General features: G+C 41.8%; 1 protein-coding gene across 2 annotated transcripts in view; it reads right to left on the minus strand.

Annotated features, from left to right (window-relative positions):
- DSP (desmoplakin) overlaps window positions 1-16,900 on the minus strand; it is a 48,033-nt gene that overhangs the window by 13,426 nt on the left and 17,707 nt on the right. For both annotated transcript variants that reach the window (XM_053904919.1, XM_053904920.1), the window contains exons 4-15: window positions 16,550-16,724; window positions 13,122-13,250; window positions 11,892-11,942; window positions 10,561-10,722; window positions 9,905-10,009; window positions 8,740-8,835; window positions 8,038-8,163; window positions 7,555-7,707; window positions 5,042-5,196; window positions 2,250-2,376; window positions 1,266-1,467; window positions 772-998 (exon numbers count right to left, since the gene is read on the minus strand). In XM_053904919.1, the coding sequence (XP_053760894.1) occupies window positions 772-998; window positions 1,266-1,467; window positions 2,250-2,376; window positions 5,042-5,196; window positions 7,555-7,707; window positions 8,038-8,163; window positions 8,740-8,835; window positions 9,905-10,009; window positions 10,561-10,722; window positions 11,892-11,942; window positions 13,122-13,250; window positions 16,550-16,724 (1,708 nt within the window). The remainder of the gene's footprint in view (window positions 1-771; window positions 999-1,265; window positions 1,468-2,249; window positions 2,377-5,041; window positions 5,197-7,554; window positions 7,708-8,037; window positions 8,164-8,739; window positions 8,836-9,904; window positions 10,010-10,560; window positions 10,723-11,891; window positions 11,943-13,121; window positions 13,251-16,549; window positions 16,725-16,900) is intronic.

Genomic DNA, 16,900 nt, shown 5'->3' on the forward strand with positions numbered 1-16,900 from the left:
TTTCCTTCTTTGAGGAGGCCTTATCAGCACTGTGTAAACATGGCCCTCTTACTCAGAATATATTATCTTAGATATCCCAATGCAGTGCGCAGGCATGGCGGAGCAGGAAAGATCACAGGGCTGGGAGTTGATTATACTTGGGCCGTAGTCCCAGCTCTCTCTGTAGCTTTGAGGTTTTACCTCCCCCGACCAAACAAATCTCTTCATGTCAGTTTCCTGTCTATAAACAAAAATAATTCAGGGCACCTGGGTGACTTAGTCAGCTAAGCATCCAACTCTTGGTCATAATCTCACAATTTGTGAGTTCGAGCCCCACATCGGGCTTTGCACTGACAGGATGCTTGGGATTCTCTCTCTCCACTTCTCCCCCACTCACTCACGCTCTATCTGTCTCTCTCAAAATAAACAACTAAACTGAAAAAAAAAAAAAATCTACTTGTTTAGCCCATATCATAGGTGGTTTCAGGCAGCAACCAAATTAACGTTTATGAAAACTTTAAAAATGAACAAAGTACTATGTGGACACAAAGGAAAAACACTGGGGTCTGATTCAACAATCCACAAACCAACATGAAGGTGCTTTAATCCCCAGCCTGGTAACCTTCTACAAATTTGGAAGTAAGGGAAAGAAAAAAGGAAATCCTGCTAGAAGCCTGTTTTCTTGAAAATCAGTGCTCCTTGCCTATAAGTATTTAAACCAGGAGGGTTTTCTAATTAGCTTGCAGATAAATAATATACCCGGAATCGAACAAAATATCACCGGATGCCTACCTTCAGTTCATTTATTTTCACTGTGATGTGGTGTGTAGACCCTTGGTCTGCTAGCAGGATGTTCTTAAGGCTCATTCTGCCCTCACAGTGTTCCATCTGCCTGCGAATCTTCTGGAGTTCCATCAGCATCCATGTTTCCTGCTTGTCATGTTCTCTGTTGGTTTCAATCACTTTATTATGGTTGACATCTTGGCAGGAACCATGATGAGTGATTTCAGTTGTGGTTACTGTAAAAATATGTTAGGACCACAAAAGTCAGAGAATTCCTAGCTAGAAGGGTACTTGTCCTCAAAAAGCATCTGTACTGCCTAAACTGCAGCTCCTTCTTTGATTTGAGTCTGAAAATTTGGTGTATGAGTGACTTCTGATATGTTATTTTTCAAAGTTGATTCTGAAACCATTTTCTGTTAAAGCTGTGTGTGCGGTTTCGTGCAAACTACTTTCTGTTAAAGCTGTGTGTGTGGTTGATAACAAAGAGAATAGACGCTCCAAACCTGTCTGGTGCTGGGGGTAGCCGGGGAGCTGTATGACCAGGGTCTGGTAGTGCTTCTGGGCATCTGTGAACTGGGACTGCATTTTCCGCTTGTCATCATCTCCAAACATCTCCGAGCCCTGGCTGTTTCTGATGAACTCTTGGTAGTGCAGCTCAAGGTCAGATATTGTCTTCATGTAATCTTCCTGCCGCATGGTTTTCAGCTGGAAGTAAACCAGGCAGGAGTGTTTGATTACCCCCACAGGGTGACCAAGGGGAGTGCCCAGAAACGCCCTATGCTAGAGGGGGCTTAAGGCAATCCTTGTTAAAGACCCGTTAAGATATAAAAGGTCCTGGAGAATTACGAGATTGCTCCTCAGAACCACAGCAGTGGGCTGTCAATTTATTTTTCCTACAGAATTTTATTCTTCAAAGGAAATATTACTCAGAAGTCGCAAATCTAAAGCAGATCACAGCAAAGCTGCTCTGACCGCAAAGAGAAAAGGGGGACAAAGGGGATCCCAGACTTACTCATTCTGTACCTCTCTCCTGGCCCTGTTATCCCTAGTGGAACCCCTTAAGCCGGGATTCTTCAGACCACAACTTGAAAACAACTGATCTAGAGGAAGGACTGCTTTGAGTGTTATGCCATGAATTCTGTCCCACCATTCACTTCTGTGATATCCAGTTAATAGTTTACGACCTAGCTTTCCACTGCATCAAAGGACAATAGGATCCAGGATAGTACAGGACCATGTGTCTTTTCCATGGGTACTTCTGGCTTGTCAGGTAACTTCAGTCAGTACTTCTTTTTGTACCAGAGCCAGCCGTGTGCAAATCCCTCCCATCCTACTTGGGATGAGCCTTGCAGGCAGGCTGAGCTGATCTTCAGATGAGATATGAACAGATTAGCTGCCCTGCTAAAAGGTCTGCCTGGCAGAAGTGAGCACCACAGGGGGCAGCTTGGCGCCTCCTCCAGGCAGCCTGCGTGGTCCTCAGGATGTACCTTGGCAATAGTCATGGCCCTAATTTTCTCGATGTCGATCATGCAGTAGTGCCAGGACACGAGGCTCTTCATGTTGATGTACAGCTGGTTCCACAGAGCCAAGATGGCTTCGTAGTATTGTTCGATCCTGGAAGGCACAAGGGGAAAATACACTGGAACCCAGCTTTCAAACTTCCACCCAAACAGGAAACCTGCTATGCTCACATACTGTGTTAAAACTAAAACAAGAACTTGGGGAGCCTGGGTGGCGCAGTCGGTTAAGCGTCCGACTTCAGCCAGGTCACGATCTCACGGTCCGTGAGTTCGAGCCCCGCATCAGGCTCTGGGCTGATGGCTCGGAGCCTGGAGCCTGTTTCCGATTCTGTGTCTCCCTCTCTCTCTGTCCCTCCCCCGTTCATGCTCTGTCTCTCTCTGTCCCAAAAATAAATAAACGTTGGAAAAAAAAAAAAAAAAAAAAAAAACTAAAACAAGAACCAACAGAGTAATAGTTAACGTATACAGTGAATGTATACTTTCCAGACATTCATCATTTCAATGGGTCTGGACTAATTTCTTCCCCCAAAGTTCATTCTCAATGATTCACATCAGTGTAGACAATTCACTTTTGCTCAAAACACACATTTCCTTGTTACTGTGTTGTTTGTCAGCAACTTTTTAATTTACAGAGGTCTAACACCATGCAGGATGGCAGGGAGAAACCAGTGATGGAATGTGGATGGCTACTGCAGCCTGGGAGTGAGTGTGTGGGCTCATTATGCTACTCTCCCTATTCTGTGTACAGTTGAAGATTTCCATACTTAAATGTGGAAAAGAATCTGCTGTGGACAATCTGTAAAATGAATGCTCTACTTGCTTGTTGATGAGCAGGTATTCCTAAGAAGGGCATTTTATTTTTGTGGCTACCTGTAAAATTATTGATTGTCTAAGAAGGGAAGAAGAACTTTGAAACAATGCTTCAAGATACATGGTAAGAATGTTTCCTCACAGACATCCAGGTCCAGGAGGCACAGAGAACTCCCATCAAAATCAATAAAAGCAGGCCAACAGCAAGACATATTGTAATTAAATTTGCAAAACCCAGTGCTAAAAAATCTTAAAAGCAGCAAGACAAAAGAAGTCCTTCACTTACAAGGGAAACCTCATAATGCTAGCTGGAGATTTCTCAACAGAAACTTGACAAGCCAGAAGGGAGTGGCATGATGTATTCAAAATACTGAATAGGAAAAATCTGCAGCCAAGCATACTCTATCCAGCAAGGCTAACATTCTGAATAGAAGGAGACATAAAGAGTTTCCCAGGCAAACAAAAACTAAAGGAGTTCATGACCACTAAACCAGCCCTGCAAGAAATGTTAAAGGGGGCTCTTCGAGTGCAAAGGAGAGACCAAGAGTGACAAAGACAAGAAAGGATCAAAGAAAATCTCCAGGAACAATGACAACAAAAGTAACACAGTGGGAATAAATACAGATCTATCAATAATTACTTTGAATGTAAATGGACTAAATGCTCTAATCAAAAGACATAGGGTGTCAAAAAGGATAAAAAAAAAAAATGACTCATCCATATGCTGCCTACAAGAGATTCATTTTAGACCTAAAGACACCTGCAGATTGAAAGTGAAGGGGTGGAGAAATGTTTATCACACAAAATAAAGTTGGAGTAGCAATACTTATATTGGACAAATTAGACTCTTTTGCTTTTGTATCATTTTTATCCTGCTTTGGTATCAGGGTAGTAATGGCCTCATGGAATGATTTTGAATGTATTGCCTCTATTCCATTACTTGTAAGATTTTGATAAAGATCATCATTAATTATATAGTTTTTAATGTTTGGTAGAATTCACCAGTGAAACCATATGGTCTTGGGCTTTTCTGTGCTGGGAGATTTTTGATTTCTAATTGAACTTGAATTCTTGTTATTGGTCTAAGAAGATTTCCTATTTTTTGGATTCAAGATCTGAGATTCAATCATGGTAACTTGTGCATTTTTAGGGATTATCTGTGTTTTTTTTCTAAGTTATCTGAATTGTTAACATATAATTGTTTATACTAATCTATTATCACACTATGTATTTCTGTGGTTATATGCTGTACTATTTTCTCTTCCATTTCTCATTTTTGTTTTTGAGTCTTCTCTCTTTTTTTTTCTTAGTTAATGTAAAGCATTGCCAATTTGTTTCTTTTTGTGGAAAAACTGGTTATTACTTTCCATGTTCTGTTATTGTTTACTCTGATTTCTATTTTATTTCTTTCTGATTTTCTTTGTTCTTTTTTCTTCCTCTAGTAAATTCTAGCTACGTTTCTTCTTTTTCTAGTTCCTAGTGGTGTCATGTTGTTTATTTGAACTTTCTTAATACAAGCATTTATAACATAAATTTCATTCTAACATCCGCTTTTGCTGCAACCCATACATTTTGAAATATTGTGTTTGCTTTTTCTTTGGTTTCGAGACATATTTTGATTTGCCGTTTGATTTCTCATTTGGCCCATTGCTTGGACAGTTGTGGGTTGCTTAATATTTATATAGTAAATATTTAATATTTTTTTAAAAGAATGGCTTCCTCCAGTCCCCCTATACAGTCAGACATTCTTTTTTACCTTCCAATAAAAACTATAGTATCTTCAACAAAAAGTTACATGACAATGCAAGGGGACCTTCCCAAGGCTGCTTTTATCAAAGGAGGGGATTATAGTGAAAAAGGGTGGGTCTACATTTCTTGTATAAGCATTTGCCCCCTATTTCTCCACACTTGCATTCACGATGTGGCCACTAGGAACTTCAACAACTTACTTGCAAGAGAGGTCCACAGCCAGAGGATTCGGAGGGGGTATAATCAGACCAACAGAAGGGACGAGCATGTCCACGCCTCCCGGACCCGTCACATACCACTTGCTGCGCTCATTATTGTCCTTCAGGATACACTCGTCCCCTTTGTGCACGATTTTCTGTAAGGCAAGCAGCCCGGTGTTTTGGCTTTACTCATGAGTACACACATTCTTATCTTTTTTCTCAAAGGGAGAAATAGAGATGAAATATGCAAACTGTTTGAGCTTTTATCTTATTATTTGCCCTTAAATGAAGATGATCTTTACACATCCCATCAATACTGATGCTTTAAATAATACATGTGAGCCTAAAAGGTGTGTATAAAATGAATTAGGTAAAGTAACTTTCCAACGACAGCTTGGGGAATCCATCAGTAAAGCGAGAAATCCTTTTGTAAAGCAAAAATTCCCCCCGTGGCTTTTCTATTTTTGTGAGTTCATATTTTATATATTAAATTTGAGTATGTGGGAGTCACCTGTCTCATTCACTTGCTCTTAAAAGTTAGAAATAAAAAGAAATTCTGAAATTCTTTCCCAGAAAATAACTTTCTAAATTAACTACAACATCTAAATAGCTTACTTTTTTTTAAGTTAATTTATTTATTTTGAGGGAGAGGAGGAGAGAGCGCACAGGCACGAACAGGGAAGGGGCAGAGAAAGAGGGAAAGAGAGAATCCCAAGCAGGCTCTGTGCTGTCAGTACAGAGCCCCACATGGGTCTTCATGTCACGAACTCTGAGATCATGACCTGAGCCAAAATCAAGAGTCATATGCTTCACTGACTGAGCCACCCAGCCCCCTGAATAGCTCACTTTCTAAATCAACTCCATAGCTTCTTGAAATGGGTACACTTCAAATAGAACAACTATCTTAACTAGTGAAATGTAATAAGCTTGATATTTATGTATTTCATATCTCTATTTCAACTTGCTTCTCTCCATGCAAGTTCTCTTTTTTTTTTTAATGTGTATGTATTTTTAAGAGTGCGAGAGAGAGAGACAGAGTGAGATTAGGGGAGAGGCAGAGAGAGAGGGAGACACAGAATCCAAGGCAGGCTCCAGTCTCCGAGCTGTCAGCACAGAGCCCAATGTGAGGCCAGAACTCACAAACTGTGAGATCATGACCTGAGCCGAAGTCAGTCACTTAACTGACTGAGCCACCCAAGTGCCCCTTACCATGCAAGTTCTTAAAACATCTCCACCTGTTAGAATAAACTCCACCGTTTTATAACATGTATCTAAACAGCTGGTCATATATTTCTTAAATCCTCCATAATTTTTACAGGAAAACAAAGTTGTGCGGGGGCGCCTGGGTGGCTCAGTCAGTTAAGCATCTGACTTCAGCTCAGGTCATGATCTTATGGCTCATGAGTTTGAGCCCTGAGTCAGGCTCTATGTCTTTTGACTCTGTGTCTCCCTCTCTCTGCCCCTCCCCTGCTCCTGCTCTGCCTCTCTCTCTCTCTCAAAAATAAACATTAAAAAAAATTAGAAAAAAAAAGAAAAAAAGCTGTGAAAATCACATAAGTAATTAGTAAAAACAAGTCCTCTTTCCATATAAATGCTTGTATTTACCACAGAGCCTAATGGATTAATATGCTCAATCAATTCATAATGTCTGTAACCACATTCACTTCAAACGCAGCATAATGCTCACATTCCCGCTTTCTTTCATGTCAGAAACTTAAAGTTCTTTATAGAAATTTTAAAATTTTAAAATTTAAGATTTAAAGGGTGGGGCATGGGGTGGCTCAGTGGGTTAAGCATCTGACTTCGGCTCACGTCATGATCTCACAGTTCATGGGTTCCAGCCCTACCCTGTGCTGACAGGGCAGAGCCTGCTTGGGATTCTCTCTCTCCCTCTCTCTCTTTCTCTCTCTCCCTCCCCCTCTCTGTCCCTTCCCCCACTCTCATGCACTGTCTCTCAAAATAAATAAGCTTAAAAAAAAAAGATTTAAAGGGTAATCACAGATGAAGTTCTGCATATTAGAAGAAGAGAAGTATTAATACTTAAAATGAAAAGTTTAAAAATAACTGTTGCCCTGGGCACCTGGATGGCTCAGTTGGTTGGGCATCCGACTCTTGATTTCGGCTCAGGTCATGATCCCAGGGTCATGAGACAGAGCCTCACGTAGAGCTCTGTTGTAACCTCAGAGCCTGCCTGGGATTCTCCCACTCCCTCTTTCTCTCTGCCACCGCCCTCCACTTGCCTCTCTCTGTCTCTCTCAAAATAGATAAATAAACATTTAAAAAATAATCACCACTGTCCTAAAAAAATAATCACCACTGTCCTAATTATCAAGAGCTATGATAAGAGTCAGAGTAAAGCTGCTGCAGTTCAACAGTTTGTTGCTCTGTGTATGAAAGCAAGGCATTGACTTGGCTGCCCACTGATACGTGGATTAAACTCTACTCCCTCGGCAAAAATCTCTAAGCAAAGAAAGGGAAAACATGTGATTCATTCTGAAGAAGTGAGTGCACACCTGGTCTTGTTTGTAGTCACAGAGAGCCCTGAGAATAATGGGTTTGTTGCTTCTGTAGTCTGGGTTGCGTGGTTTCAGCTGCACAATCTTCTTGGACTTGTTTACCAAGTTCTGGACCTGACGCTTGTATTCCAGGATTTTCTCTCGTTCTTTCTGCAATTGGAAATAAGATTGTACTTTAGCATAGGTGCTCAGTGCATTTCAGGTAAGACCTGCAAATGACATTAATATAGCTGCTACGACGTCACAAATTAGGTATTGCTACAGTTGCCTCAGCTACAAAAGGCTGCAGGTTTATCTATCTGCAGGGACGATAGGAACCTTTCATAACAAGCCACTTCAGCAGCTACAGAGCCATGAATGAAGTGGGCAGGAAAGAATATCATTGTGTGAAAAGACTTTGCCAATAGAATTTGAAGTATGCTTTCCAAAGGAATTTTCTTGGTAAGTAATCAGTATTCTGTCTTTGTTTTGCGACGATACCTCCAGCTCCTTGATCTGTTCCAGCAGGCGCTGCAGGGGCATGTTCTTGTCACAGGGGTACTTCTTCCTGATGGAGTCCTGAAGGCCCTTCAAGTAGGCTTCAGTTGACTGGGCTTCTTCAAAAAACTATTAAAGATGAGAGTGATCACATGTTAAGGAAAAGGAACTCAGTAGGCAACTACTATTTCCATTTCAAGGAGCACCTTCCCGGAGTCTATTTAATAGGTGGCTAAAGGAAAAGGTTACAGCAGAAGGTATATTAACCTACGTGACAGCCAGAGTCATCTGAGTGACTCATGATCAAGTTGCCAATCTGTGCTCCTTGACACGAAAAGCCAATAAATAGGATTTGTAAAATATTTTGAAGACTGTATTCAGTGCTTCTAGGAGTACATTCAAAAGATAAAGTATTCTGGGGCACCCAGGTGGCTCGGTCGGTTAAGAATCCGACTTCAGCTCAGGTCATGAGCTCGTAGTTCACAACGAGTCGGGCTCTGTGCTGACAGCTCAGAGCCTGAAGCCTGCTTCAGATTCTGTGTCTCCCTCTCTCTCTGCCCCTCCCCCACTCATACTCGGTGTGTCTCTCTCTCTCTCTCTCTCTCTCTCTCTCAAAAATAAATAAAACATCAAAAAATATTAGAAAAAAAGAAGATAAGGTATTAAGACCTATACGACAATTAAATTACTACTAAGCATAAAAACCTGGAAGTAGGCAGCATTTTCTTTGAGATGAACATCAATGCACTTAGTGATCTGGAGAATCCAGCTCCACTGTGTCTGAAGGGTATCCATATATGCCTGAAACAAGAAACCATCAGCTGTCACATTGCCACTCAGTGACAAGGACATCCATTCTTTGATTGACATGTGAGCTTGAATGAAAGCTATGAAATATGTTTTATCTATACCAAATCAAGCAAACATTTTTCTAAAAATTGAAAACAGAAACTTCCCAATGGGGGGGGGGGGGTGCCTGGGGGACTCAGATGGTTAACCGTCTGACTCTTGGTTTCGACTCAGGTCATGATCTCACAGTTTGTGAGGTCTGTGCTGATAGCGCAGAGCCTGCTTGGAATTCTCGCTCTCTGTCCCTCCCCCACTTGTGCACATGCACAGTCTCGCTCTCTCAAAATAAATTAAAAAAAAAAAAAAAAAAATTCCCAATAGGGAACTCTTGGTATGGTAGAAATTAAAAACAGTTTTAGCAAATAGATACCACCAGGAGATTAGCCAAAATATTCACTCAAATGGCATAGTTACTGACCAATCAGAATCAGAACAGACACTGGGTGGCACTGGGGCAGGGTCCTTCCACTGCACCCTGTTCCTATACAGCTTCTGGATGATGAGGAAGTCCAAGGAACCCATGCAGAGGGCTTGAGGGGTTTAAGGCAGTGACTCTTATCAACTGGTATGAAGAACAGTTTCTAACAACCAGTATGGCCATTACAGTGCTGCTACCAGCTAATGTTGGCCTTAAACACAGCCCACAGATGGCAGCCTAGGGCAGAGGTCAGCGGCCCGAAGGCTACACTGGACCCACTGCCCTAGGTTGGAACATAAATAAAGTTTTGTTGGAACACAGTCATGTTCATTCATGTTGTTATGGTTGTTATGGTTACTGTCACACAACAATGTCGGCGTTAAGTAATCTCAACAGAAACCAAATGGCCTGCAAGCCTAAAATATTAATTATTTGGTCCTTTCCAGAAAAGCTTGTCAGCCCCGAGTCTAGGGTTTTGATCCCAAAATATGTAAAATAAACTTGTCATGGCTTTATGATACATACGAATCATTCAATCTGTAGAGTATTACTTTATAAAAAGTTCCCCTTTACTCTCTAATGAAAATATCTCTTGAAGCCTACCTCAATTTTGTCTGAAGCTGGATGCTGATTGAGGACAAGTTGGTCACTTTCTTGTTTAAGCTTATTGAGCTCTTTTTCCTTAACTTCCAGTTGGCTCATGCGTATCTGTAAACGAAAGAAAAACAAATCCATCAGAGCAAAGTCACCATTAGCCGGCCATCACTTCTACTGGTTTTAGGGAAAATTAGAATACAAAACTGCATTCTGGAAATGAACAATGTCAAACAGTCGAATTATGGTGTCCTCAAGAATCATAGCATTTTAAAGACCAGAAAGGGTGTTTGAGATCATCTAGTACATGGCAGATGTCACACTGGAGACGTGTCTTGTCCCAATGCACACAGGCAAAGGGACAGCAACAACTAATGGTGAGATTTCCTAATCCTAGATTTGAATCCACCACCCTACTGGGCTACACACACTTTGGGATATCCAAATGCATAATTCTGACTCTTATCTACTGTCTTCCAGGATGGTAAGCAATGCATTGCCCCTCTGGAGTCACTGAGAAGTTTCCAGAAAGGAACGGCTTGTCATGACCATTTCAACTGAGGCAGAAGTCCACATAGCTGATTAAATTATTGAGGCCTTTGTCCCCATGTCGGGGCCCTCTCAGGCAAGAGCCTCGCATCTACAACTCCGAGGGGCAAGCTTACAGAGAAGGCCTCCTGCTTCTGGGCGATGTTGGTGTTCCGGTCACTCCAGTCATAGAGCAGTTCCTCCTCCTCACAGTCATTGATCCACATGATCTCTCGGGACGTGGCCTGGATGATGTTCTGCAGCTGTCGCAGGTGATCCATCCTCTCAAAGGACGCTTTCTGCAAGGCAAGTTCAAAAGCAGCATTAGGATAACAGTATGCACCTTACTGGTGTTCTCTGCAGTTTCCATAGATAAATCTGTGTGGTCCCTTTTATTTAAAAAAAAATTTTTTTTTTAATAGACAAATACAGGGGCGCCTGGGTGGCTCAGTCAGTTAAGCGTCTGCCTTCAGCTCAGATCACGATCTCACAGTTCGTGAGTTCGAGCCCTGTGTCAGGCTCTGTGCTGACAGCTCGGAGCCTGGAGCCTGCTTCGGATTCTGTGTCTCCCTCTCTCTCTCTGCCCCTCCCCCACTCATGCTCTGTCTCTCTCACTCTCTTGAAAGTAAACATTAATTAAAAAATAAATAAATCACATGAATCGGTAAAATCTTCCCTGACCACCTAGGATGTAAAAAAAAAGAAAAAAAACAAAAATCCATCCAAACTTATGATCAACAAGGGAGCAATTTTAGATTCAGTGGAATAGCCTAACGCAAAAGGGTCTTGATTCAGACACTGACGTTTGGTTTCGAGAATTAGTTTTAGACTACAAAGGGAAAAACAGATGCTTAGAAAGATAAGCCAAGTTTTTCCTGCCCTCTGCCGCACGCCAAAATTTCAAGGTGCCATCAGTCATGCCCTGGATCTAATAGGACAATTGTGTCCTACATTGTGTCCCACTAGCCACATTATTTTAAAAGGATCACTGCCAACAAGAAAATATTGAGGACGTGAAGCCAGGGTGTCACAAGTAGGTGAAAAAAATGGCAACCACTCTTCTTACCAGTCAAGTGAACTGATTTCACGTTTGTCATAAAATGGTGATGACGGTCTAATCACTCTCTATCTAGGGAAAACAAGTCTTATTTTTGTTTATACTTCATAATTGCTGCAATTGACCAATGGAAAAGCTTTATTTAACACCAAGTATTTAATCTGTGTTATATACGTGACCCTCAACTTGCAAATAAACAGAATATCGGTGAATACTGTCTTCAGAAAAAAAGTCTTCTAACTTCACTTCTGAAGGAACCCCAGCAGTGGAAATGCAGTTAGCATCTACAAGCCCCTAACTATTACTTCCGGGTACTTCCTGGGTTATTAGGTGCTGCCGCCCAGGCTGTTCTCCACTTTTATGGAACTGAACTGAACTGAATGCAGAGATGTCAGAAATAAGTCTGCTTACCAACAGGTTTTCATACTCCTCCTCCAACTGGTAGATCGCAGATTTCTCCCTCTAGAAAAAGACAAACAGCGAGCAAGTAGTTAATTCCCCTCGTGGGTTTGTACAAAAAGAGCAGCCCTTCTAAACCTCCTTTTTGTCAGATATTGACTTCAGATCCCTCAGTAGAAAGAAGTATTTGCTCTAGAAAATCTCAGAAAATCTCTCAGTAAAAATCCCTTTTACTCATAGGGACCTTTTCCCTCACTGGCTTTTTTCTTTTTTCTTTTTTTTTTTTTTTTGAGAGAGACAGAGAGAGAAAGAGAGAATAAGCAGGGGAGAGACAGAGAAAGAGAGAGAGAGAGAGAGAGAGAGAGAGAGAGAGAGAATCCCAAGAAGGCTCCATGCAGAGCCTGATGCAGGGCTTGAACTCACAAACCATGAGATCACAAGCCAAAATCAAGAGTCAGACACTCAACCAACTGAGCCACCCAGGCGCCCCCTTACTGTGCTTTTGTTGCTATCACCACAAAAGGTTGATCACTTAAAGATTCACATGTTAATTCATGTGTTAAGTTTCACAAGACAACTTAGGACTCTCTAGACCTTAGAGAAAAAAGGGAGAAATTTGGTGAGATATTCAGGTAGACAAAAGTAAGGGAGGAAAAAAGGCAGAAGTGAGGATGAGTATCTCTGGTCTAAGTAAAAAAGTGAGGGATTTAAAAGCAGGAGATCTGGTCAGGGGGATCCAAGTACTTAAAATCGAGTGATTATTTCATGCTGTATTTCTTGAGCCAGATGCAAGTCAGTCCTTTGACAAAGGAAAAGTGTTAGGAAGAGACACGATTTCCCCTATTAGAAATCCATTGAATTACCACATAGGAAAGGATTTTCCAAGCACACAAATTTTATAATTGTAGCTCTTTCTCTATTTAAGAGATGCTCTGCTTTCTAAAAACAAACAAATAAAAAACCCTACCACCCTCAAATACCCTATTCTACAAACTGTGCCCAAATGCATGTGTGTCCACCTTTCGCCTTCTGTTTACCTCTCCCTCGAGTGTTAACACAGTCTCTAGCAGGTCTATTTGAGCCTGCTTCCCCATTTATGAAATGGGATTTTTAGAAATTTCCAGTCTGTTATGGAAGAAATCTTAGGCTAATGTTTCAGACAAAAACGCCCGGGATCGAGAAATTCCACAATCCCTCCATATACTTTTCTAAGATTCTAAAAATGAAAACATCTCAAAGTACCAGGTCAGCCTTAATTTTGTCCAGCTGCCAGCGATAGTCCCCAATGGCGTTGTGGATGCTCCTGTGGCTGTTGATGTGCTGCTCCACGGAGGCCAGGTCCACGCCCCAGGCCACCATATCCATCTCCGCCTGCCAAGGGAAAGAGTGTGCCCTTCATTTCCAATCCTTTCCATTAGATTCACCTTAGCCCCAGCAACAGGGGTCAGAGTATCAAGGGACAGCCATAGCTTCCATTCAGATAAACATGAAGATATAAATATTCAATGTTCTTGAACCCCCCCCACCCCCCCCCACCCCCCCCCCGCCAAAAACTGTAAAGGCTTGGAATTCCTGAACAGCAAACAGGGCTTGCCCAATACTTCCCACAACTTGTTCAACCCCAGCTCAACACGGCTGAGGAGAGATGATGCAGGAAGGAGACCCCTGAAAGCTAGATTATGTCCTCTAACGAAAAAAATATCTACCTGTGCACATGCAAGTGGCATGTATCTGTATAGTATGTGTATGATATATTAGAAAATACTGATAGAAGTTCCTATATTCAGTCATTTTATTTTTTTTAATATTTATTTGTTTTGAGGTGCAGGAAGGGGCAGAGAGAGAGGGAAAGACAGAATCCCAAGAAGGCACTGCGTTGTCATTGAGGTGAAGTGAAGTGAAGCCTGACACGGGACCCGATCTCACGAACGGTGATATCATGAGAGCTGAAATCGAGTCGGGCCCTCAACTGACTGAGCCACCCAGGTGCCCCTATATTCATTTTAAAATGTGCATCAGAAATAGCTCAGTAAGCTCAGTCATGTACTACTTCCCAAGCTAAACGGCTGACCTCAAAGTACTTTTCACTGTTCATTTCTTTAAATTATTGCGATTCGTGTTAATTGTTGACTCTTTAAACTTGCCATTTACCATTACCTTTCAGGATGCAAAACTCCCTATGGCCCACTTCAAAGAGAAGTTACTACAGCACATACTCAAAGCCTCATGTTAGCTCTTTAAGAATTAAACCTGACTTTCCAATTTGAGTCCCCACTACTTCAAATTTAAGAATGCCACATAATAAGAAACAAGCGTACTATTCCACAAGTTTCATACTGAGGCAGGTCTATTATCTCATGTTTCTTTTGCACGAGCTCATGTAAATTTTCAAATCACCTGTGTCATCTCTTACACACGCCAAGGCCAAACATCCCAGTCTGGTATTGCAGCAAGAACATAACACACATTGTTCTAAGCCACATCCATGTTCTAATACACTTGGCAAGCCTTCAGAAAGGGGAGCCATTTCAGTCAGATTGCTGAAAGTTACCGGGGACTTTGACCTTTCTCTCCCTTGCTCTTTTCGGCTTTCGAGCAGAAACAGGTGAGTGCACTAGGAAGTTAATAGGATGACCAGGCTCCCGTGCACGCCCCTCATTACCAGCCAGGTGTATAGTATCTGAGCAGCCCATCAGCAGAAACACAAATCAGGGAAACAACAAAAACCTGGCACAGGAGATATGTGACTGCTTACTGATCATGTGGCTGGGGACACTGCTGCTCCCTTATCAGCTAGCTGGGCCTGTGGCCCAGTCTCCTGGGAGTGAGAAAGAATGCAGGCTGTGCCTGGGGGAAGAGGGATAAGAGGAAAAGGGCCCCGAGACAATCCCAGAGCAAACCCTCAGTAAGTGATAAAACTACTAGTTCCTTTCAAACCATGGGGGCCAGCTGATCTGAACTGCATTGCTCATCAATGGCACCTATTAAAACAATACTCCCCCACCACGACAGAAAAGTGAGCCCACGGGACGATGCCATTTTCCAAACTTTTAAAAATGTTGAGCCTTTGCTACAAAGGATTCTTGTCAAGCTACACCCAACATGAATACAGAAAATGGTGATGAGCTGTCATTTTATATAACTGTCATACTGACTGAGGAGGAATTAGGCGATGGGATGTTTTCACACCAAACAAGTAACTTGGTTCAAAGGTTGTCTCACCTAACATCACTTATGATGTAGCTCAAGCCCCACCGGCTCTGCCAAGCAAGCCTTCCTTTGAGGGCTCCATTCCACAGGGACTGGAGCACCACCCCTCCCCCAGCCCTATCTGAGCAGGATTTTATTACAGCTCAAACACAGCAATTAATCCCACACTGTTCTGGACAGAAATCTGGCATTTGGGCGTACATGTCTTGTTTTCTTCAATAACATTCATTTCCAGGACCATGAAACATAATTTTGAACACACCCTTTCTGGTATGGTGCCAATAGATATAAAAAAGCTCAAGGAATGTGTGTTCAAAGATGAGAAGAGAATCTGAATACATGCAAATAGGACTCTTATTTATGTTTCTGGGATTATAACTGACTTTTCTCCTCTATAAGCCCCACCTTCTATAATAGTATTATATGGTCTTTATAACAAGTAGGAGAAAAGCTTAATTGAATGAATGAATGTACAGACCCGTAAACCCTCACCACTTAGGTAAAAACATATACAAAAAATGTTAAGTGGTTGAGAAACTTTGAACCCACTGCTCAGTTGGTCCAACAACAAACAACAAAACCAGTATTTCTTACAACCACAACCACATGGCATAACAAACGATGTCTGCACAACTTATCATTCTATCGTATCCACCTTCTCGAGAGAAGGGTGGGTTATTAGCATCAGGTTTTTCATTATAAAATCCCCATCTACATGATTATGATATATTTCTAATGCCACCTGTTCATTAAAGGGCCTAATGACCACATAAAACAACAAAACAATAATTAGCATTGGAAAACACTTTGTAGAAACTGCAGTTGTAGGGAAAGGCTCAGCATATACTTTGGTTGCCATTATTTTACTCCCCTCCCACACCCATGACGTAATGATTGCACAAGGCAACTGATACTTCAAAAGTATAAGGTAAGCAACCGATGAACCCAAACCAGAATATCCAGTTTTACTGTTTCCAGCTCCTCCAATTTAACATTTTAAATAAACCTCTACAAGATTTTTTTTAAGTACCTATCAGTAACACGGATGAGGTCACTTACCACCTTACCACTGCTCAGGTAGAAAGAACAATGACCCATGAACTCCAACACATTTTCAGGTTGGAATGGTAAGAGCTAGATATTCAAAATCTACTTATTAAATTATACCTGTTAAATATTACCTGTATGATAAATTAGGACCATAAAACAATGAGGCTGATTCCCTAAGCCACAGAAGAGAAGAAAAAAAAAAAAAAGCTGAAGTTTTATTTATTTCAAAAAAGAAGCATTCAATTTAAATTGTATATCAGGAAAATATGGAAAACAGCAAGTTTCTACTGCCAACTGAGGTCCCAGACCACTCTGTGGCCAGACCACTGGGGCCGACCCTGCTGTGTTCTATACACCTGACACCCAGGTGTGGAACACTCCAGAACCAACCGCGTCTGGAAGTTGCTTACCCTCTGCTGCCTCATCCACCCCAGACATTCGCTGGTGAGGCGTTTGGTGAATTCATCCCACCCGGAGCCACTCTGACAGGTGTACCCTCCACCACCTTTGGAGCTGGCCCTTCGGACTCGAGGGACGCTAATGGCTTTATAAAGGGCTCGCATTTGCTCCTGGAGCTGAAGCAGTCTGAAAGGAAAGGAAAACAATTACACTGTGGCAGGAAAACAGCCTATGAAGACATGTTCTGGACAAATGTCCCCCCTTCTGAGTCTCCTTTGTGTTAGCACGGAGGTCACAAATGTCTTATTTAAAGAATTCTTTTCTTTTCTTTTCTTTTTTTTAAGTTTATTTATTTTGAGAGC

Source organism: Panthera pardus, unplaced genomic scaffold, assembly GCF_024362965.1.
Source record: "Panthera pardus isolate Hobbes unplaced genomic scaffold, ASM2436296v1 HiC_scaffold_17, whole genome shotgun sequence".
Classification (NCBI taxonomy): Eukaryota; Metazoa; Chordata; class Mammalia; order Carnivora; family Felidae; genus Panthera; species Panthera pardus.